Consider the following 24700-nt stretch of genomic DNA (forward strand, 5'->3'; position numbering starts at 1 on the left):
GATGACTCAAATAATTACACTCTGAAAATGAACAGGTGGGTAGAACAAGAGATGCTGATGACACTTTTGTTCCTCGTGGTAATGCAGAGCTCTAAGCTCTTTTCACCTCACAAGAGACCTCTTTCAACAGCTTTTCAAACAGGGTGTCAGACTGCTGGTGACGTTGCTGACGTGACTACACTTTTCAGAAGCGTGACTGTAGCTCAGCTCAAATGAAAGCAATGAACCTTTCAAATGAGCTGAAGCAATAATCACACCGTCAGAGGATGTCTCAAGATGTACAATTCAACCGTTCATTCGGAGCATTCAACAAGACACATTTCAGCAAGATATGTCTTAGTGAATTACACTGCATCCACCGCCATTAAAAAATGGAGTTTTGGTGGACCACAAGTCATTCCTCAATAGTGCACCTAGGGTGGGCGGCCTTCCCAAAATGTCTGATCACGATCTTTTAACAATCAATCATGATCAATGATCTGATTCACGATCTTCCCAATTTTGAGATGTACCATCAAGAATATCCAGACTGGAACACTCCAATGGACTTATCTATTTGCACAATTTAAAACTCAGTATTAATCAATCAATTTTCAAAATATTCAATAAACCCTTATTTTAAACTTTAGAAGGTCCCATGACATGAAATTTTCATTTTATGAGGTTTTTCAACATTAATATGAGTTCCCCTAGCGGCTAGAAATTTTGAGCGGTGTAAACAGAGTTCTGGCTGTCTTTCTCTGCCTTTGAGAAAATGACAGCCCAGACGAGCTGATCTTGAATTTTCCTGTTAGGATGTCATAACAGGAACGGTTACCTCCCTTTCCTCCGCCCAGAGGATTTGGCACGCCCATGTGAGCGCCATATTTGTTTGTCCTCGAGAGATCATGGCTTGTGAAGGAGTGAATGCTGGCAGTTCCTCAGTGTTTGGATGTACAAATGAAAACAGAAGTCTTTTTTCAGTTCCTTCTGATCTGTGATCAGTGATTTCTGATGTGTAGCTAATTATTCAAGTTCACACAGAACTTTATTATTCGTGCTGCGGCTTCTCTCTCTCCCGACAGAACGGTGTTTTCTATCTTGTGAGTCAGTGTTTTTGTACGTCCTCGTTGTGTCTATCTGTTCTAAAATGTGCATACAGTCGTGAGTTTCTGCTCAACATCGGCAGAGCCACATCTTTAAAGATAAACTTCACGCACGCTGAGGCTCGGGCTGCACTGGCCTCTAATATCACCGACCCCCAGTACTGCATCTGGCCCACAGCGGAGGCATCAAACATGGCGTGAGATTAAGCAGAAGGGGAGTAAAGGCCAATTTATGCTTCTGCGTCGAGTGTACGCCATAGCTACGCCGTAGGCTGTGTGATGCGCGCATACTAGGGATGCAACAATACAGTTAGTCCACGGTTCAATACATACCTCGGTTTTTAACCACGGTTTTCGGTTCGGTTCTGATGGCTTGTTACATACATTTTTTGTTATTCTATTTTTAGACGACAGGAACAGCAAGAGGTTAAGGAGAAAAAAGACTTTTTTTTAAGATCTCTTTCTTTATTTTACTTAAAAGAATTGAAACACCTTACTTAAACTTAAAGCTTTACTTAAAAAAACCCTTGTACACATTCCTAGTGTATTGGATAATATATAATAAATATATATAAAGATATATAAAGATTTACACTGGCAGCTCAGAGCTGTACAGCAGCATTTAAGTATGAAATTGAATGAATGAAAAAATAAAACACTACATAGACTTCACTACATTGATTCGTATTAAAGCTACTGTATTAGTTTTTCAGTCAAGAGCAGTGATTTTCTCTTTGTCTTTTGTTGTTGTATTAACATTAAAGGGACATTTCACTCAAAAATGAAAATTCTGTCATCGAGAAATGAATACAGGTTTGGAACAATATTAGAGTGAGTAAATAATGACAATTTTATAGGTGAACTGTCCCTTTAAGAATCGCGTGTTCACTACTGCACTGTCAATTTAAGACCTGCGTGCATCTAATATACAGACACGATTGCGATTTTACTTTCACTTTAGACATAATCGACTGTGTTTATGTTAACCTTGTGTGTATTTGACAGTATTAGCGCAGTAAGACGAATACAGTAAGACAAATCCAGTAATCACGTGTTTGAATGCGCGCGCTCTGAAAAGCGCATGTTAAAACCGCGCACGCGAATGAAACCGGCAAGGCTGTAAAACGCATGCAAATAATGAACTTTCGTGATTGTGACTAACTATAGTGTTCCGTGAGTATAACTATAATTAGATATATGTATAACTTTTTATAATTAAAAAGTAGAAAAATAATTAATTAAATGCGAAACCGAAAAAAAAAACGCAATTCACAAGCGGGTATTGAACCGTGAAGGCCGTACCGAACGGTTCAATATTATATTGAGAATTGTGGCATCCCTAGCGCGTACCCTACAACGTACCCTGACGCGCACCTCTCCAAAAATGTAACAACACGTCAATTCTATGGACAGCAAGCGCCGTGATTGGTCTGCCAGAACCCCTCCCTCAGGTCAATAAATAAATACATCTGCGATAGGAATGTGTGTGTGTGTGTGTGTGTGTGTGTGTGTGCCCAGAAATGGGATGATAGTTTCATCCTTATATCTGCTATATAACACAATATTTTGTAGTGCAGAGATTGTTTGTGTTATGTTAAATACATAGATCCGTTGTGTATAGTTTATTTATTTTCTCATTAAAACCAAAGATGTTAATCAGTGATTGTATATCAAGAACAGGGACACATTACGCCCGTTTCACACATACTCCGTCTGCAGTGCGTTTGCGGTGCTTGTTGCGGTGCGTATGCGGTGCAGGAGCAGCACGTGCTGTTGTGCTTTCATATATGCTGCGTTTGCAGCACGCAACTGATCCGTGGTTGTATACCACAAACACAGCATTTATTCTTTTCTTTTTTTTTCAAATCCAAAAGTTGTTACTGAACATGGCTTGTCAGAATTGCAATTCTCTTTGTTTACACTTTCATAGATGTCACGTTTTAACGTAGTAGTAGGCTACATTTAAACAACGTTTTATTCAATTCACTATTTATATTTATAGCCTATAGATTTAGCTCACACAAGTGGCAAAACATTTAAATATAACTTATAGCCTATAAACATTTTAAATTAGAAACGTACAATAGGCTATATACAAAAACAGCCGACTTTCGTCTTTTCTTTCGTTTTTAAACCCTTTTAAAAGCAGGTCATAAAGACCTTTGTTTTTCCCCCTCCAGGAATGTATGTGCTCTCCATTATTTCATTTTTTTTAACCTAAATGCCAGGTAAGGTGTCGTTTCCTTGCTTTACCCGAGAAAAAAAAGCCATGTGTTGACTTTGAAACAGAGTATATTTTAAATTATATGCATCTGTGGTAAAATTACTAGATTTTCGTGTCAGTAGGCCTAAATGTTTATTTTAAAGCGAACAATGTTCTGTCACTTTAATTCCGCAGTGCAGCACAGCAAAAAATAGACTCGGTACGGAAACGATCGCCGGACTGCTGCAGACGCACCGCACCAGGAACGGACTGACGGACAGCATCCGCGCGCAGTGTGAAAGCTGTAATCCGTTAACATGGGTACGGAAAAAAATACGCACCGCATACGCACTGCAAACGGAGTATGTGTGAAACGGGCGTTAGGGTGCATTTCGTTTTCGTGATTTCAACGGAATGAATAGTCTCCGCAACAGCAATCGATTGAAGCGCTCCGTGCATGAGTCAACGATACTGAAAACAGCGTCATGAGCTCTCAGCAGGATTTCAAAAACGCATTCCAGCGCCAGATCGCCTCTTTTGTAACTCTAATAATCAACTAGAGATGCTTAATTTGTATTACATACAACAACTCAAGCTGCAAGAAAAGCCGCTATCTGTCGCCATGACGGCTGCTGATACCCCAACAATGTAAACATGCTTCTTCTTCTTCGGCGTTTGCCTTGATACTGTGGGTTACCATCCACATGCGCTTGGACACTGCCAACTAGCGGTCTGCATGTGGAATTGCACATTGACGCAGACAACAACGCAGAAGTGTAAATGAAAACCAACGCGTAACTTGCGCTGTAGAGGATATGGCGTAGGTCCGACGCAGAAGTATAAATCAGCCTTAAGCGTGAGGGTCTCCGGGCTAGGCTAGCCAGCTATCCCCACAATAAACTGGATTACATTCGATTATTGCACCGTTGTCTTTGTTTGCGCTGTGTACTCACTGACGCTTTTCATATGATAGGGAAATATCTAAAAATAATGCTATAATCAACACTTACTCGTAACTCGTTCATCTTCTGTAATGGTACATTACATGAGTTACAAAGTTGGTAATAAGGAGGAAGACGGTCTCAGCATGACTGGGACTCGTGTTTATTCAGAACTCTCAGATCCAAACAAAAACTCGCGCTGACAGCGCTCTCACAACTCAGTAGTTACAATATAACTGTTAGCAATCTCTCCGTCTCTGGTCCATTGATGTCCGGTTCACGAACGAATCGTTCTTTTGAACCGGTTCTTTTTAGTGAACCGGTCGAACCAGTTCACCAAATCGGACTGAATCGTTCGAGTCTCGAGTCAGCGCTGATCCATCATTTACTAAAGTTACTAACTTTCTGACATGAGTGACAGTCCCTCCGACTAGAAATAAACTAATAACTTGAAGTATATGCTAGTAACTACAACAGTTCACTGAACTGAGACGTGCTGAGAGAACTGATGAGAAGTGAACTCCGTCTCTCTGGCAGCTGCAGGCTTGTGCCTCATAGACCTTGTTAAATCACGCCCCCTTCGCTCATTTCACATGCAAAGATGTCAGCCAATCACAACAGTGGGCGTTTTTACTAAAGTCTCACAGCAGACACGCCCCTTGAAACGGGGCATTCAGCCAGAGGGCAAACATCAGTATAGAAAAAAAAAGCCTTTTATTTCTAAATTATGACATTTTATGATGTAAAAATCATACTAACAATATAAGTACACCTCAGAATACATTATAAAATAAAATAAAAAATCCATGCCATGGGACCTTTAAAACACTGCATAGTAACTGAACATAACTGACTGTCTTTATGTAAATACTCACAAGACCTTTGACAAATTCTTGTGTATAGCTATTTGACCGTTTAGGTGCACCCCAAGTATACTTTGCTCGTCCATGTTCCACTCCATCTCGGAGCACACACACAGAAAACGTGTGGGGATCAGACTATTTCACAGTTTAGTGCGCTTTTAAATAAGAAAATGTTAACTATTCCCCAAGTAGACTGCATTTTACGACAGTCAGGTTTCATGATTTGACTGATTTGGATGTTAAGTTTAGGCTTTTAGGAGGGGGCGAAAGCACACCGCTTTAAAGGGAAAGGAACTGCATGTGCCACAATGATAATTTTATCTTGATTATCACCTTTTCATAACCGTTGAAAGCCAAAATCTAAACGGAAACTAAAATTTGATTAAATCGCACAGCCCTACTGCTGTTGAATTGTTTTTCAAACATGATAGAGACTAGAGGTGGGAATCTTTAGGCACCTCATGATCCGATTGCGGGAGTCACAATCAGAATCCAAAACTATTCTTGATCTACTTTTTTTTTTTGATTAATTAGTTTCTTAATCTTAAAAAATATATATATGCATTTAATTAAATTAAATCAATACAAATTGAATGTTAAGAATTTTTAAATATATAAACTAATATGGCTTCAAAACAAAAGCAAGTAGCCTTAGTTATAAATAATAAAGGAGGAACAACGAAACGTTACAAGCCATAAATGGAAGCAAGCAGAATACCATCATCGCACATCTACGGTTAGAAATAATCTCTGAATCTATTGTGAAATTCTCAGAATCTTGGCTCCATTTTTTCTCCCACCCCTAATAGACACATGATAGGCATCTAATAGGCAGTCATTGCTGTATTTTTACATTATTATGAGGCCATAAAAGATCATGATCTCTATGACTTGCTTGACAAGTAGACTGTGAAGGTCTTCAAGATCGATCAACGATATATAAAAAGAAATAAAATAAATCACCAGATATCCCACCCCTATACCCAGAAGTCCCTGCAAAGCACTGTACATCTCTTTTACACAACATTATAGCTCAATGGACAAGGTAAACATTACATTTGAAAAGAATGTTCCTTAAAATCATTGTAAATAACCTGGGTGCATTTCACACCTGGCAGGTTTGGTTCAATTAAAACAAACTCTGGTGCGATTGCTCTGTTAGTGCAGTTTCTTAACTTCTTTCTTAAGTAACCCGAATGCTGCGTCCCAATTCGCATACTATCCGTACTAAATAGTATTAGAAAAAATAATTAGTATGTCCCAAATCGTAGTATGTTGAAAAGAGTATTCCAAAGATTCCCGGATGGTTTACTATTTCCGGTCAGAATCTGAAGTGCAGATCGATGCGCACTCTAACGACTGATATTGCCCACAACCCATTGCGAGATGGACGAGGATTCGATTAGAACTACAAACGCGGATAAAAAGTGTTAAAAAACTACAAACATGACGGTTACGCGAGTCTGACGGTTAAGTGGAGAGGATTAGATAAAGTGGTTTGAGTGAGCAATTATCAGTATTTAACCTGACGAAAAGATATTTATTCAATATTATCCACATTATATTTCACCTGCAGCAGCATTGAGAACTTTTGTAATGATACGTTTGGCCATTAACTTTGCAAACACATGAGGAGTCTAAAGACCCACGAAAGGCAGATCAACGAGCGACTACATTTCTCTCCGATACGGTAGGAAATTAAATTTAAAGTGGGGGATTTTAACTGTGACGATGATTGACAGTTTAAACGGTGACGGGACGCACGTAACAGAGTCCGTTAAAGATGACGAAGTAGTATGTCCCAAAGCTTGCATACTCTTCTGCTACACACTCAAAAGTATGTACTTTTTCTTCACAAAAAGAGTACATACTTTTAGGACGTAGTATAAGTAGGCGAATTGGGACGCAGCCATAGACATACATTGAATCATATCTAGAATCAGTGTGTGTGTGTGTGCGCATTTTCTACTAAGACTTGGAGTGAGCTCAAGATTTGGGCCAGTAAGCATCTAGCAACCAACTAGAATACCATAGCAATAACCCCAAAAATGTGTAGCATGAATCATGCTAAAAACCACTCAGAATAACTTAGTGATCGATCACAAAATAATGCCCATACAACAAGCCATAGCAACCAAGCATTGTGGTGGTGAGTTTTGCACATGGAAGTTTGATGCGGCCATCCTAATTGAGATCACAGTTTTGTGCCAGATGAACACTAATCTTAGGGTAGCCCAGTGGCTCAGTGGGGAGCAGTGTCACCTCGCAGCAAGGATGTCCCCTGTTTGAGTACCGACTGAGCCATGAGGCCTTTCTGTGTGGAGTTTGCTTGTGTCCGAGTACTCTGGTTTTCCCCACAATCTAAAAACATGCAGTATATGTGAATTGGAGACGCAAATAAAAATGTGTACGTGTGTGAGTCCCAAGCCATGTTCTAAGAAGGGTTGGGGAAAGACCTACTCTGGAAAAATCATTCCCAAGAAAATTCATGGACAGTGGAAGACTGAAATAGTTAATGAATGAATACTAATCTTAACAACTTCGATTTACGTCAAGATAACCGATTCAATATAACCGCTTCAAATGGATAGCTAGACTACTTAAATTGTGAGTTTGATGTGAACATACATGCAGTCAAGGAAGTATCACAGATGTGGAAGACTAAAACGAGACTCGAAGCAGCCCACACAGTCTCTCCTCCTACACACACAGACTCATCTCTCTTTCATCTTCATCAGCATATGAATGCAAAACTGGCCAAGAAATGATCAGCATCTGTCTCCCAGTACCAGGTTCTCTCTGTTCTGCAAGAGAATTATGGCTCATGTCACTATAACTGCTGCCTGTCAGTACGTCAGCCACATACAAGACTAGAGCCAGTCTGATGACAGACTCACACAGAGAGAGAGAGAAACAGCAACCAAATGTGGAAAGCAAGTGCGTGGCTTCAGCAGAGTTTATAGGTGATCTGTTTTAAATGACTGTAAAACTAAGCATGAGAGTTCAGAAACAGACAAGAGAAATGAACAGCACAAGGATTTGAATATATATATAGTACTGTACTACAGGTTATGTTTGGTATATTGTTTCAATGCCCCAAATTGTTTGAGGTGTGAATGGCCGTCTGAGTGTAATTACTGCATCTGTTGTCTGGGAAACAAAGATGTAATGAAACCAACATTAAGCACAGATAATGAACCTGGAACACAGTGAGCTGTGCTACACAATGGCAGTGACATAATTTCCAATATGGCCATGCTGAAAGTAAAGTATATATATATGGCGCTGCACACACCATTACCATTTGTTTTAAAGAGATAAAGCTAGACATAGACATTTTAACAAAAACAATGATTTTGTATGCATGTATGCATGTATGTATGTATGTATGTATGCTTGTATAGGGTAAACGTACCTATTAAGCTCACCAAAACTACATTGAGACATTTTAGTGCACAGGGTATTGGTTTGAGTACAAGTAGTTATGTTAAAATAAAATACTAATCTCTCACAAAATAATATTTCATTTCATTTTAAATGACAAAAGCATTTAAATGCAGATATACATCATTAAATGCAAAAAGTCTGGCTGTGTTTAATGAGTACATGTTTGTACCCTTTAAGCACACCCCCTGTTGCCATTAAGCTCACAACATGTTTTTTGGGGGAAATTCTAGTGTATTTTAAACAACATTTTTAAAGAACAATTTTATAAAGATTAACTTGAAGTGACAACCATGAGTTAATATTTAAAGTCTGTTTATGAAGTATTTACATAGATGTTTAATGTGGATGAGCTTAAAGGCAGCACACTGAGCTTTATTGGAACAGCAAACCTTTTTTAATTAATAAATATTATTAAATTCAATTTAAAAGGACAATTTTGCTAAATAAATAATATAGGTCATGTATTAAGTTCATACATATTTTAATATGAACAGCTATTATTGAAAATATCTATGGAATTACACTTTTTCTTATTGATGTCACACTGAAGCTGTGATTTTCATATTAGTGACCCTTTAAGCTCACCCTACAATAATATGATTTCTTTAATAATTACAGCAGTGTAAAACCACAGAACATCAATAAACTGTAAATTTATAATATAATTAATTTAAAAGTACAAGCCAGTAATGCCTGTGAAGTAATATATTAGTGTCTTATACAGCTAGTAAGCTAACAATGTTCTGTAGCACCTGCGCTGTGTTGCTAAAACCATCTCTTGGATCTAACTAATTATTTCCCACATCCAGGTTCCAGGTTATAATATGCAAAAGTCTAAACATTAATCTCTTAATTTTGCTGTAAGAAGTTAGGCTTAAACATCTTTTCTTAAAACTGCACATTTAAGGGGCTACGCTTTTGGTGAAAGTTTTCAGACAGCTTTCAAAATGGCCACCAGACAGTGTGAACACATGAATACCCATATCTCAGTGTGAAATGGTCTGATTATCTTGAAATTACAGGAGGTATATAGAAAAAAAAACACACCAATTGGTTAAGACATCAAGTAGGATGATAAATCTTTTTTTTCTTTTTATAATCTGAGCTCAAAGATAGTAGTGTGCTTAACAGGTACCCTATACATTTTATTCCTGTGATAGCAAAGCTGCATTTTCAGCATTATTACTCCAGTCTTCAGAGTCACATGATCCTTCAGAAATCATACTGATATCGTATTGTAACATGCATCGCATCGCCAGATTCTTGGAGATACACAGCCCTAATGGATCAACTACGATTGTGTAAAATTGTACTCTATAAATAGTTTGGCTTGACAAACTCCCTCCATCCCCCTCTCTTTCTCTCCTTCTTACCATCGCTGTCAGTTTCTTTCTTTCAGTGTGTGCGTGTCTCTTGCTCTCTAGCTAGTGCTTGCCTGCCTGTTTCTGACACTCTGACCTAGTTGGTCGTATGGTTTCTCTGGCCTGAGGAGAGGGCAGCACTGCACCATGAAGCTGGACAATTCACTAAGAAACGCCTGCTTGCCTCTTTTACATCTCACTAAATTCGCAAGAGGGGTGAGGGAGGACAAGACAGAAAAGCCTGACTGCTGAGTCTGGACCCAGCAGCTACATCTCCTATGCTGTAATCGCTCTCAGATGGTGGATTATTGCACAGTGAAATGTGAAACATGGGCCTCGCTGTCCTTTTTCCGAATGGCAACATACATCTGGTTTATACTCAAAATGTCTCATTTCCATTATGCAATCATAATGACCAAGCACTAAAAAGCATGTCTGAGAAGCCATTTAAAAAACAACAACAACTATGATAAACAAATTACTCTAGTATGTGATTACTGCTAAAACAATCTAGTGTGAATTATAATCTGCTCAGAGTAATAATTACTTAAATACCAACCAAAGTGAGGCAGCATTACTTAAAAAAATAATAATTCAGACTTCGAAACACACAGCTTGAAGACAAAATGAGCTGTGACTTAAAAAAAAATAAGGGTGTTTGAGCCCAGAATAAAGTCTTGTGTATAAACAGCCATTAAAAATCACTTTAATATTCAGTGTTCACTGTCAATATTAGTTATTTTTGCACAATCACATCCTGCCCAATGTTGCCCTACAAACAATGTTCATATTGAAGGCTATGAAAACAAATATAGTGAATGTAACCATGCAGGCTATGCTATGTCCAAAAAAGGGTTAAAACAAATCACATTACAATCTAAAAACAAAAATAATTATTTTTTTTTTATTCACTAAACTAAAATTTTAAAAAGCACAGATACATTTTATTAGCCAGTGCCACCATTTGATTACCCCATTGTAATAGTCACTTCTGCTACTGCTTTCATAAAAATACACTTAGGTTTAAAATTCTACATATGGCACATTTATTGTCCAACCACAAATATTTTTTAGCAATATATTTTAGTCAGAATTATTACCATTTATTTTGAAGCACTTAATATAAAGCATGTCTCATGTTTAGGACAAAGTGGATTATGCCGTTTCCCCGCAGTAGCTAATTTTTCAGATGCACTCGTATCAAACTATAATCGATATTGTATGATATATCGATATATTTTTTATAACGATATAAAATGAGGCAAACTCAATATACTGCCAGCCCTAGTCTTTCTTATATAAATATTGTAACTATAGTGTCATTTTAAGTCTCACAAAAATATTAACAAAACCAACCGAATTTTATTGATTTGACACGGAATGACCAAATAGTGATTGGATCAATATTATCCCTTACATAACATATAGACTGATTTCAATACACTCTTGTCCCACACCAACAGCCCACATAGACACACAAACAATACACAGAAAGAAAAGAAAGCAGAGCAACAAAGCAAACATTTATTCGCCAGTAGTCTCAGAGTTTGCCCTCACAGAAAAGAGTCCTGTGCCAGGAGATGAAAGAAACCAACTGCCATCATGTCCATAAAAGGAGAAACATTCACCACGAAGACTCACACTGACATCAACTTGACAAACTTTCCTCTGGGATAATGTCCTGGTCAGAGTACAGCCATTGCAGTGCAACACATACAATCCCATTCTTTGAATAATAACAATTCAACCACACACTGTGAGAAGATAAACCCAGGGGTTCATTACAGTTTCAACTTGTCCACCCCTTGAGCGAGCATGGGCAGAAATCCCCTTTTAGCACACTTCATTTTGACATGCGTTTCATTCATTAATGTTCAGTTGTCAGGCAGCACCATCAGGTTTCCAGTCTAATAATGGCTTCTTCTGGAAGGACTGTCCTGCTGTTAGAGAACTCCGCATGATACGCCGTACAAAACACTCTGAGAAGAATAGAACTGACAATTATTGGCTATAGTCAATTACTGATACATCAATGGCCAGTTTCTTTTGTCCAAAAGGGAAAAGAGTGTAAAAAGAGTGAAAAGAGACTACTAAGGCTCCATTGGTAGGACTGTTATTATGGAGATCAAGGACAGGGTATGGTTTAACCCTTTAACTGTCACCCCCCTTTTTGAGAATACACTATCCAAACTTAAAGGGCTGTAATTCAAGAATGCTTTGGAATATAGACCAACGTTTGGTCTTGTTTTAAAGGAGACACTCTGCAGATTATGGCTGAAGTGAATTCAAGCAATTCAAAATATGAAAATATGAAAAAGTTATGGAAGTTTAAATTTACTGTAAATGAATACTGTACTAAATATTTTTTATTTCATGTAAAATATATATTTTACAAAAAATGTTTTACTATAAAATCAAAGCCATATGTCTAACCAAGTTGTGTTCCAAATTTGAAGTTGATAGATATCGCAAAAATTGAATTTCCCATGAGATTTTGTTTGGGCGCTATGCCAAAAACATTTTTGTTGCATTTTCCTGTAAATTTCTGTCCAAATATCACTTCCATCACAAAACAGTCACCAAATATGGACCCTTGAGACTCAGACCTTTCCGACAATATGCGCTTTGTCAAGATTGGAAAAGATTTTGATTATAAAGTAGTTGGGCTGGGTATTGACACAAATTTCACAATTCGATTAGATTGATTCACAAGCTTTCGATTCGATTTGATTTTCGATTCTTTTCGATTCAATTCAATATCGATTATTTTGGATATGTATCAGGTATAATACATGGAAAATTTTCTCAAGGAAAACTAATTTCTGAACTAATGTTGTAAACTATGGGAGTCAGTTGATACTACATTAGCCTACTAATATTGAAGGTAAAAACTAACTGATTTGTATATAAACACTTAAATGACACTAAATTATGTTTTTTTTAAATATAATAATAGTTATAATATTAACTTTACAATTACATAATCATAATTCTACTAATTAGGTATAAACATTTAACTTCTTAACCCGCACCGGTTCGTGGGCGGGGGGGTTGACGGAAGTGGGGGGGTGTGTACTTTTATTTACTTTTGTTTTATACAAAATATTCAATCAACTATCACAAACTATGCATCATTTGAAAGCTAAAACACTCAAGATTCATGTTCTGAACTTGTTTTTGCAATAAATACACCAGAGAGGAAAGGGTTAAATGAAACGCTAAAGGACCGTCCATGTAAACATTAGCAAAATATCAGCGATACTCATCTTTCATCTCCTGTCGTTCAGATCAGATCGGACGAATCCAATAAACACCCGCATACATCTCTGTGTAAGAGTCCACTCTTCAAAATGCATCCCACTTTTTAATCCAAAACAACGAAAAAATAGGGAAAAAAATAAAAATCCTCCGTTGTTTGCAAGAGAGTTTTGAGTTAGCGTGATCAATCATGTCCATTTTCAATGAAATATCGATTCTCATCCGTGTCTGGCAAACTCCCCCTGCTAGAATAGTTTCTCCCACGTGCAATGGTTCAACCCTCGTCTCTCTCCTTCAATCAGAGACTCTTCTGGGATGCATCATATAGAGGAAGTGTCTTACAGGCTTGGTGAGCTGTCAATCATTGCGCCCATGGTTTTCGTTGGATAAAGGCACTCGGTGCCCAGCCAATGCCTTTCCAACAAAGGTTTGATTGATGGACTTAGTAACCAATCAAAAGGCATTATCTTGCGCAGTTTGCGTAAGTAGGCTTTGGTGAATACTGTTTGTGCGCTGGCTGCGCGTTCTCAATGGCGCAACTGCAGTGGAGCGCGCAGTCTGTTACTGACGCTTCCCATCAGCTAAATTAGTTTTTTACACTTTGTAATCTCTGTAAATAGTTGCTTTAGTTTTTCAGTAACTGTTTATCCATTATAATTAGTAGTATATTGCAGTTTATTGCAGATTTATTTGAATGAAAAACTACTCTTTACAATAGCAAATGTTCTGAAATAAATGGCCTTTTTGAAATGATGCCTAGACTTTTCTTGACATAAAAGCTCACAGAAGCTACATTACTGAGAGAATCATCCTCATATTTGAATCATGACATGATTAGACATTCAGTTTTATATTCAAGTTATTTTCAGGCTCTTAACATTAAATTATAATATTTTTTTCCCTAAGTGAAAACAAAAAACAAAAAACGTGAGTCACTTACATGTATATTTACATGTATATTACTCTGTTCCCATATTACTTTGAGTTATTATGACTCTTGGGTAGCAATATTTCAAGTGTCTAGTTTAAAATAAGACCAGGTTTATGAATATAGACCATAGGGTTTAAGAGCTGCAGACATTTTCATTTGGGTATATCGTTTTCAAAGAATTCTCAAAAATGGGGCGCTTGTTAAGAGGTTAAAGGGTGGCTGTCATAAAAAATTGCCAGATTTATTAAATATTGAAGAAAATTGACAATGAATATCCTATGTAATGTGGTGCATATAATTAGCAAAATGCTCGTCTCTAGAGTAAATTTTTCTAGTTGACTAACGAGTTTATGGACACACATGGTTTTTCTGAGGTAACTGTGACGTTATGTGACATTGTTTACTTGTAGCCGTTTTACTTACATTTTTCTGCGGTTGAAACACTGATTGAGCGATTCTATATGACATGATACGGATACAGCGCCAAAACGGTATTTATGTTTTTGAATTTCGTAAAAAAAAAAAAATAGACTAATCGATTCTTGGGATTTAAGAATTGATATTGTTTTGTAAAAGTGAGAATCGATTAAAATCGAGAAATCAACATTTTTTACCCAGCCCTATAAAGCCCACTAGGGGAGGAGCCCGCTAGAATAATTTAGAGTAACGTTTCCATGGTAACACAATGTCCAAATTTCAAAACGGTTTTCACAGGATGAATTTTGAGTTTGTAAGCTTTCAAATGATACCTAATTTATGATAATTACTTAAATATATGATACGAAAAAAGGCGATCAAAAAAAGAGCACCAGGCGTCCCACCTGTGGGACAGTGACAGTTAAGGCATAAACAAATAAAAGTAATACTTTGTTCATACAGAACAAACCTTTACAATCTGAAAATAAATCACATAAGTAAACAGGCAGGGGCAAACGTTCAACTGCGAAACAGCAAGTTTAAAATACTCCAGATATGTTTTCTTTTTAATAAAGACAGCTGTATTGAAATTTGTTTCATGTACCAATATATCAATGAGAATATATCATCCACATCAAATCAAAGCAATGCAATAATCTACTGAATCTATGAATGTGTTAATGTTTTTAGTCTTTCTTTCCTGTGATGGGGTGGGCCCGAGAGAAGCTACAAGAGTTGTTTGTTTTCTAACAATAATACCAACAACAAACAGAAAAAAGGCAAGCATTATTGCATAATGCAGGACTAGGGTTGGGTATCGTTTGGTTTTTTTTCGATTCCGGTGCCAAACCGATACTTTTAAAACGGTTCCGGTGCCTAAACGGTGCCTGAACCGATACTTTTTTTTTTTTTAAAAGGCCACCAAACGAGGTGGATGACATTAAATGGCTTTTTATTTATTTATTTATTATTTAAATTGAAACATTTATTAAAAGTTTAATGTATACTTAAATGTATGAATATAAATAAATACAAAACACAATTTACTTATTTACAAATTATAATTGACATATTTACAAATTCACAGTAAAACCTAAGCCACCCAACTACAACAAGCCTAATATAACTCTAAACAGTTACAGTAATAACAACAGTAGTCTGTATTCTTGCTCTGCTACAAACCAGCTTCGAGCTTCAGCTTTATTTTGAAATATGATCATATTCTCTGGCTAAATATTTTTGAACGCATCGCCTTAATGTTTCCATGGTGACGACGCGTCATGTTTCTCACATGACACAGCAGCCGCAATAGCGCTGACAGCTCAGCTGTATCGGGTTTATTTCGTTTTTTCTTTTTATTCAAAATATTCACAAACTTCTTAACTGTGTCACGAACTATCTGATGTTCAAATGTGTGAGTGAATGTGTGTTAGTTGATCTATAAAGCGCAATGGGCGGCGCCATGTTAGTTTGCGCCTCAGAATCGGATCTGTCGGATTTAACGTTACAACACTTGAGATCATTCTCGTCTCACGAAATACATGAAAGTAAGTGACCAGTGAACTGGAAGAAGAATAGAGTAAACTATATAGTTACTATATAATGTGCATGTATCTGATGTGAATAAAACACGTAACGTTAGTCAAATTATAACCGTCTGAAAGGATTGTCATTGCCGCTTTCATAGACATCAGTGTGTTTTTTGCTAGTAGCCTACTTATGAACATTTAAATGTCTGAAACCTGAAATAAACATGATGTCGTTGAAAACACTGAATAGTTGTCATGAGTTGTGATGTGACCGGCGCTGAGCGTCTGTCTCTGGCTCAGCCAAAGCGCGAAAGCACGTTTGAATTTTGGCACCGAAATGAGGAACCGAAATCTGCGTTCTGATTCGGTCCGGTACATACCGGTTATATAAGTACCGGTGCCATATTGGAACCGGATTTCGGTACCCAACCCTATGCAGGACCTTTAATTATAACCAAGCCCAAATGTCACTGGGACTCTTTACTTTAAAATGTCTGTGCTTCTTTACTATTGCCAGTTGCTCATTCAAAAATGCGCTAAAATATGAATTGGGTTTGCCAAAAGCACCGGTACTTTGGTACCAAGTCGATATTCAAATTTAAAAAACGTAATGGTACCAGTCTTTCTGCAGTACCGGTAGTATAGAGTACCAGGGCAATCTGTTACATCGCAGCCATGGAAACATTTGGATTCATGCCAAATGAGAGATGTACGTGAGCCCATAAATTTAAGATTTGTTGGCTTAGTATTCGGTTTTGCAATCTGGTCACCCAATTATCAAATTTAACAATAATCCATAACAATATTCTACTGTACATGAAGCTCTTGTTTCTTTTCCCAAATCCTCACTCACATCTCACTCATTTTCACAGGGGACTATAAACGTTTCTTCCTTTGGTTTGCTTTTAATTAGGCCCATTATATTCACATTCTTTACTGTGGTAAAGTAGAAAACGTAGGACAAATACCTTTTTGCTTGGAAGTTAAATTCTATTTAACAGTTTGTGCTTGTTATTAGACTTGGTAAGGCACATCAAGTAGATACAATTTGCTCTTCAGATGTGTCAGTTGCTTGGACCATCAGAAGAAACCATGAAGATATTAGAAAAGAGATGGTCGCGTTGTTCACGTTCCCCTGATGCTTGCGATGCGTCATTTAGGATTGCGTGGGTGTTTGAATGGAGATCACAATCTTTTAACAATTAATCGTGCAGCTCTAGGGAACAGCCATGTAAAGTTGCTACTACTTACAGGTTGGTCGATGGATGATAGGCGAATACCTCCGTTAATAATCTGTCCCTCATGGACTGCGTGACTACTGCCACTTCCTGTGGATTTTTTTTTTTTGTGGAGACTAACTGACTAATAAAATCTTGGTCGACTAAGCCTCTTCTCTTCGATCGTTTAGTCGTTCTACCAGTGGGCAGCCCTAGTTAAGTCACTGTGCTCTTTGGCCTAATGAATCAAAATCTCATGAGTTCCTCCAAATAAACAAATTCTGTCATTTGCTAACCCTTCTCCTTAGGGGAACCTCCTGCTATTTTTCCAGCGCCTTCTCAACCAGGAAAAGAAGCCCAAAGAAAAGTGTGTGTTACATCATCTCCATGGCTGCCATTAAAACAAACATTTTGGAAGGGCGTCCCCACCTTCCAAGATTCCATTAGGGTTCAGAACGGACCATTGAGCCATCTCACATCATCTAAACATGGATCCAATTAAAACTGGGACTCTTCCCAGTAAGAGATAATCGAAACAAGCTGGAACAACTTGGAATGGATACAACACCCAACCACAAACACCTTAAATGTGTAAAAATTTGCCCACAGGTCTTTTATCTCCATCTTTCTCTGATAATCCAAGTACTGAAACTTCACACTATAGCCAATGGCTGATGTTCACAGACATGCAGGCCCAGAAAGCTTCATTGAGGGAATGAAATCAAGCATATGATTTGTCGAATAAAGATAAGCAACTGATGTGATGAAGCCAAACAGTCTGACATCTCTTTAATTATCAGAGCTAATAAGCTCTACAAGCATGTAACCATGACTCCTTCCCCCCCATCCTTCTCTCTCTAGCTCTGGTTCTCCTTTGAGCTATGACAGCATTTTTAAGCAACGTAGGCTTGTTCCCAATGCACACGGTTAACACCTGGTATTAAGATGCGTTTTGGTCGATCAGATCACAAGTAGACAAGGAGGACACATTCCCGTTTACACCTGGTGTTTTAATCCATCTCTTTTGTCCACGTTCAAAAACTTCTGGGAAGGTCTATGGGCGGGTAAATGAATGTGTTTTTTCTAACGCATGCAATTCATTTTTTTAGTTTAACGACTTTGTGACAAGCGGGGCAAGCAAGAGCCGTGAGAGAGCGGCGCGAGGCCGGTACGTGATTGAAGATGAGCGCCAGCTGCGCGTCACACCGGTCTCGAATCCTCTGCAAATGCCTTTAAACCATTCAAGTGCGACAAGACAAAATACGCTGTCTGTGTGACACACGACGCAGAGAAAGATGCGTGTCAGTATCGCACAAACAGACAGTACGCCAGAATTCTCTTTCGCGCTTGAACGAACAAGAACACACAAAATCATGCCAAAATGCACGTTTTCTCGATTCTCATAAGAGCAGTCTCAAATGAGTTAAATAATGTGTGGAGTTGTGGAGAAAATGAGATGCGCGTGACAGCGTGTCAGATCCGTGTCATGTTCAGCAGCGGCAGATCTTAAAAGACACGGAAGCCTGACATGACATGTCTGTCATTAATGTTAATCAAAGAACAAAGGTAACAGAAAATTGTAGCTTTAATAAGGATTAATCTATATTTAATTTATTATTTTTGCAGTGCAGACTGTTTGAACTTTACTCAATTTCTGTACATTTGGCCACAGGTACATATTACATTTATTATAATGGGTTTATGTGAAGATTATTTTGAGATAGTTTTAAATTGACTTTTATTTTTAAGGCTTTTTTTTTTAAATATTAAAATTGATAGCTTTTAATTATACTGTAAATGCTGAATGTATATAATTTTTGTAAAAAAAAAAAACGATTTAATCGCGACAGTACAAGTATTAGTATCAGTGATACTGGCCTTCATTCAAAAAAGATGCTATTACAACAAATATTTAAAATATACTGTCCAAGTTGTTTCTACATTAATTTGGGGAGTAACTGAAATTACTACAATATAAAAATATGAAAAACTGTGTTCTTAATCGCGATTACAGAAAAAAAGCTTTTTTGCATTTTTGTCTGTTCAAACGCATTTGACCACATGAGCGTCTACACTATGAAAGCAATCCAGTCGAATGCATTTTCGACTACCTCTGGAAGTGGTTGAAAGTGGACAAAACATTTTAGACCCTGTTTACACCTGTATTTAGTGTTGTCCAGTTAGGACCAATTTGTCCATTTCTTCACTCTAACCTTTATAAGTCATGGACATACTTTTCCAATATGACTACATGAAGATGGCATAAAAAACCAAGGGCAAGATCAGAGCATTACAAAAGTGATTTGTTGCCTGCTCTAATAGGCAGCATTAGGATCAATCCCATCATGAAGGCAGTACATTTATACTGCTTTGTTTGGCCAAATTCTAAGACACCACTGCATGTCGTTTAGAAAGAAGACAGTTCCAGAATATTATAAAGGTCTACACTATTTAAAATAAACGCTGTTCTTTTTAACTTTCTATTCGTCAAATGGAAAATATTAAGCAGCACAAATGTTTCTAGAGCAGCAAATCAATCACTATATTAGAATGATTACCGAAGGATAATGTGACACTGAAGACTGGCGTAATGACTGCTAAAAATTTTACTTTACCATCACAGCAATAAATTACATTTTAAAATCTGCTTTTTCTGTGTGGGCTGGAGTGTCATATGTATGACACATGGAATTGCCCCAAATGGTCACTTAAGGTGAGGCTTTCAGTTCAGTTACCCATGTAGACGGTCACTGATCACTAATAACATATAGCCCAATTCGTCCAAAAGCAGAGTTAGTTTACAAGAGCAGAGAGTAAAATGGAAAATACAACAGCAGGTCCACTCAAACGGCCTTCAGGAACGGCCCTTGTTTCATTCACATCTCTGTTCTAAAAGCCAATAATCTAAATATTTAAATAAAACTGGGCCTCGCTACTAAAAAAATATTGCCATGAACTGCTAAGTGATGTATCAGTACTGAGAATCAGTGCTAGAATTGAGGGGGGGCTGGGGGGATCCGTAAGGCATAAGGCATTGGGGACCCCCCATAAGAAGTAAAAAATTGACTTAGAGGGGTCCTCTAAATTTCATGAATTAATTATTTACAATAATTCATGCAACTGTGCATTTTAGGTTGCTTTTAATATCTCTTTTAAAAATGTGAACGCTGCATCTAAAGACCGCTAAGAGTGCATGACTGTTTACTGCTTGCCTGGCATCGCTCCGTGAAGCTAACTTTAACGGCAAAATATTAATACTAATAAACCCTTCCTCGAGTTAGGAAGAGAAAGCTTCCTGCTGGCTTTGGTGGGCTATGTCGGGGCTTTTGTATTCCTTACCCACCGCATAAATTATCATCATTACTATTCTAACATTTTATAAATATTGCAGTCATCAAAACAAATTATTTTGTGAAAATGTGAAAAATAAATAGAAATGATCGTGCATGACATTCTTTATAAGCAACCCAATTTGTCTGTAAGATTATTTCCCTTGAATAATGAGCTCGTCTTAATGTTTTAAATTATAAACTTTGTATTTTCATTATGCATTTTATACTTTGTGCGAATGCTCATGGTCTTGCAGTCGTGTGATTTAATCAGCTTCTGTAATTACTTTTATGCAACAGTTCGCCAGAACACATGTAAATAAATAAATACACACATAAATAAACTGGGGCAAAAATAGTGTAATAGAATGCAGAAAACTCACATCTCACTCATTTTCACAGGGGACCATAAACATCAATCATCATATCAGTGTTTACAGAAAGCAACCCCCCCCCCCCCCCATTTGATATTTTCTTCGATAATTATAGAAACTATAAGTTCAATTTAACAACACAAGCACCTGTTAAATATATTGCAATAATAGTATTATTGTATAAATATATATGTTTGTATGGTCCTCGAATGTGTTCAATATCTCAGCAGTATCCGTACTGGGACACTCCGCTTGTCTGTGTTTGCACAACTTGCATCATTAAGCCAGTAGGGTGCGACAAGTGACTGTCTTTATGAGTGAGCAATTGAACCATTAATTAGTGAAATATTGATTAGTCCAAAAACATTGATTAATTCAGGAAAAAAACAAGTTGCTGAAAACGATCTTTGATGCTCATATCTGCTCGACAAATAATTTATGCCACTGCCATGCTTTTAAAGCTATTGTAATCAGATTTTTTTGGCCTTTAAAAGCCTTAAAATGCACATATGTAAATCTGGAAAATCAAATTTTTCTAAGGGGAGCATGCCCCCAAATCCCCTAGGAAGATCACTTTTGTGACCTATGTATTTACAAAATCCTACATATAGCAGTCCTTACAGAAAAATACGGCTCTTTTTTGTGATTGTTGCGGGCAAAAATCCTTGATTATGCAGCACGTTTTCTTAAAAAATGCGATGGAAAATGCGGGATATTTATGCAATTTTATGCGATAAAATTGCGGGAACTTGCAAAAACTGCGGTTTGATGAAAAAAAAGCACTACATCACAGAAAGTGCTGGGAATATTTAAGTTCTCAATCTTGTTTTATTGAAGACCTTAATAAACACATGGCTCAAATTTACAAAACATTGAGTCAAACAAGTTCTGTAGCTGTACAAAAGGAATATGCTACAATTTCTGAAAAAATGTATAAATAACTTCCTGTTTTACAGAGGTAGCTATACAAAACAGACATTTGAGTGCTTCCAATGCACAAAGTGCAATCTCTTAAAGGGTTAGTTCACCCAAAAATGAAAATTCTGTCATTAATGACTTCCCCTCATGTCATTGGACACCCGTCAGACCTCTGTTCATCTTCAGACACAGATGAAGATATTTTAGTTGAAATCTGATGGCTCTGAAAGGCCTCCATTGGCACAATGCACTGTACACTCTCAAGACCCATAAAAGGTACTAAAGACGTTGTTACAAAGTCCATCTCACTACAGTGGTTCTACAATAACTTTATGAAGCGACGAGAATAGTTTTTGTGCGCAAAAAAAAACTAAATAACGGCTTATATAGTGATGACCGATTAAAAAAAAACGCATCATGAAGCTTCGAAGCGTTATGAATCAGTGAGTCGATTCATGATTCGTATCGCGTGTCAAACTGCTGAAATACGTGACTTTGGCGATCCAAACCGCTGAATCGACTGATTCATAACGCTTCGAAGCTTCATGATGATGTTTTTTTAAATCGGTCAACACACTAGGAAACTGCTTTGCGCTGTCTTTTGCTGTTATTTTTGTTGGCAAATGGGAATTGGCGTGCTTCATCATGGTTTCACCAATATCTATGGTTTCACCACGGGGTTTGCAGCTTTTCGATGACGTTCACGTCGGGTAATTACGTCACTTCAAAACGTTCCCATGGCAATAGGGGGAAATGGCGGCTCTTGTGCAAAGTAAACTAACATTTTTCAACTTTGTGCTAATATATATGACTTTTTTGCAACGAAAATGCAGGGATTATGAAATCATGCTAGCCCCGCATATTTTGCATGCGGAAATAGGCAATTTACGCAGCGAAAGTGCGGCGTATTTGAAAAAATGCGGCCCCCGCATAAATGTGCGGACTTTGGCTGATTATGCATTAAATCATGCGATCGCATAATCATGTTTTTCTGGAGGGACTGATATAGCCCTGTTGCATGATTTACCCCATCCCAAAATTTTCTTTAGATATAGTGGTGACCCCCCCTCAATTCGAGCACTGCTGAGAATCATAAAAGCACTTTAAGGTTATCGAGCATTAGTGGTCAAACGCTTCAGAAATGTACTCAGCAGATGAAGAGCACATGGAATAGGACAGAGACAGTGCTTCACATTTGTCAGTACAGTTGGGTTAACACTTCAGAACCTAACAAGATTTCTGGGGGAAGTCAGTCTGCTGGAAAGTGAACATGCATCAGGCAACATCATATTTAGTTTTTCTGAGGAAACTATGTGCACATAGTTCACATTTTAAATTAATTGATTGATTAAACATTTCGAACACTATCCCTTTAAACGCGTGTCTTGAAGTCTTCAGATTTTAAAATTCTTCTGTCCTATTTGAACAGTGGAAACTATGCAAATCGGCTTTCCTAAGCAAATACACTGATTACATGCAATTTTATCAAGGTGTGAACAAACCAAAATACTGTATAACCAAAATATTACACTCACAAAAAGTAATTTATAGCAGAAGAAATAATGCAGCTCTAAACATATTTATTTTATATTTACTTTTTCTTCACTTCAATGCCTAGATAACACGTTTCCCTAATATTTCCAGGGTTACCTGGTCTCTATTTGAGAAAATGCTATTTCAGTGCACAAAGACTAGTCAGTTTGCCGAGTACAATGTTTTTTGCAGTGTTTGCTTCCTTTTTATTGATGACAATTTCTGACTTTGTGAAAAATACTATAATAGGATTACAGAATCAAGAGGTTGTTATCTAAAGTATTTTACAGGGTTACAAAAAAAATATTAATTTTAAAATGTCTAAAATGTCTAATTTAGCAAATAAATATTATTTAAAATAAATATAAATAACAGCATGCAGCATGTGTTTAGCCCAAACATTTTTAATTAATAAAATCAACTTTATATCAGCCACCAGTCACCCTGCTAAAATATCGGCCATCTAAATAAAAAAAAATCCATAATTGTCGACGACCAAAACTGACCTAGTAAGCAGCACTGACACTAAAACATGACACTACGTCAATGACATCCTTACAGTAACATTTAATGCACCAATACAGATATGCCTAGTGTGCCCATACATAATAAAAATCCTATTATGACATAAATCGCATCAGTAAGCAGCATCTAGCCGTCTGTCAGATTCCTCCACGCTCCACCACTTGTTTGTCCTATCAGCTGTAATCATTCATGAGTAACATCAAGTGTCACCTGTCTATAAAGACAAAAGGTAGGTGACAAACTCCGTTTGAGTTGTTTTGAACTGTATTTGTCAGCGTGTTTTACTCGCATGGAGAGACAGAAGAAAGTTTTTCCCAGTGCGTGAGATCATCATGTAATCATTACTGCCCGCGCGCTGAAATCACTGCAAACCTGAGCACTAACCGCTTGGTTTACAGCCACAGCTTCGAGTGCTATAAACTTTTATGGCGTTTCTCAAACAGGGGAAGCTGCAGTTGCGTGCACGCATTTAGTAGTTGGTACTCAGCTTCAACAGATGACCAACAGCCACCGCATAGACACTTCAGCACACATCAACTCCAAAAACAGCGCGTATGTGCGTCGCTTCATAACGGTTCGCCCGCTCACCTGTACGTAGTTACTTTCGCAGTATTCGGCGACTCTGTCGAGGTTGGTGAAACTGTCCAGTAACGCTCTGCGACCCGCTGGAATTTCCTCCTCCAGCAGCATCTGCAGCTCCGCCATCTTTACATCTCTCGCTCACTCCACGCGCCCGCCTCGCACAACTACTAGCGACAGGAAGTGCAGC

At 37.6% G+C, this 24700-nt stretch overlaps 1 protein-coding gene across 8 annotated transcripts in view; it reads right to left on the reverse strand.

Annotated features, from left to right (window-relative positions):
* abi2a (abl-interactor 2a) overlaps positions 1-24700 on the reverse strand; it is a 55011-nt gene extending 30311 nt beyond the window's left edge. For 5 of the 8 annotated variants that reach the window (XM_079822207.1, XM_079822205.1, XM_079822203.1 and 2 more), the window contains exon 1: positions 24520-24697. In XM_079822207.1, the coding sequence (XP_079678333.1) occupies positions 24520-24636 (117 nt within the window). In that variant the 5' untranslated portion in view covers positions 24637-24697. Of the gene's footprint in view, positions 1-24519 lie in introns of all 8 variants that reach the window. The other 3 variants (XM_079822202.1, XM_079822200.1, XM_079822206.1) reach the window with 2 other exon arrangements.

The sequence above is a fragment of the Gobio gobio genome, assembly GCF_949357685.1.
Source record: "Gobio gobio genome assembly, chromosome: 7".
NCBI lineage: Eukaryota > Metazoa > Chordata > Actinopteri > Cypriniformes > Gobionidae > Gobio > Gobio gobio.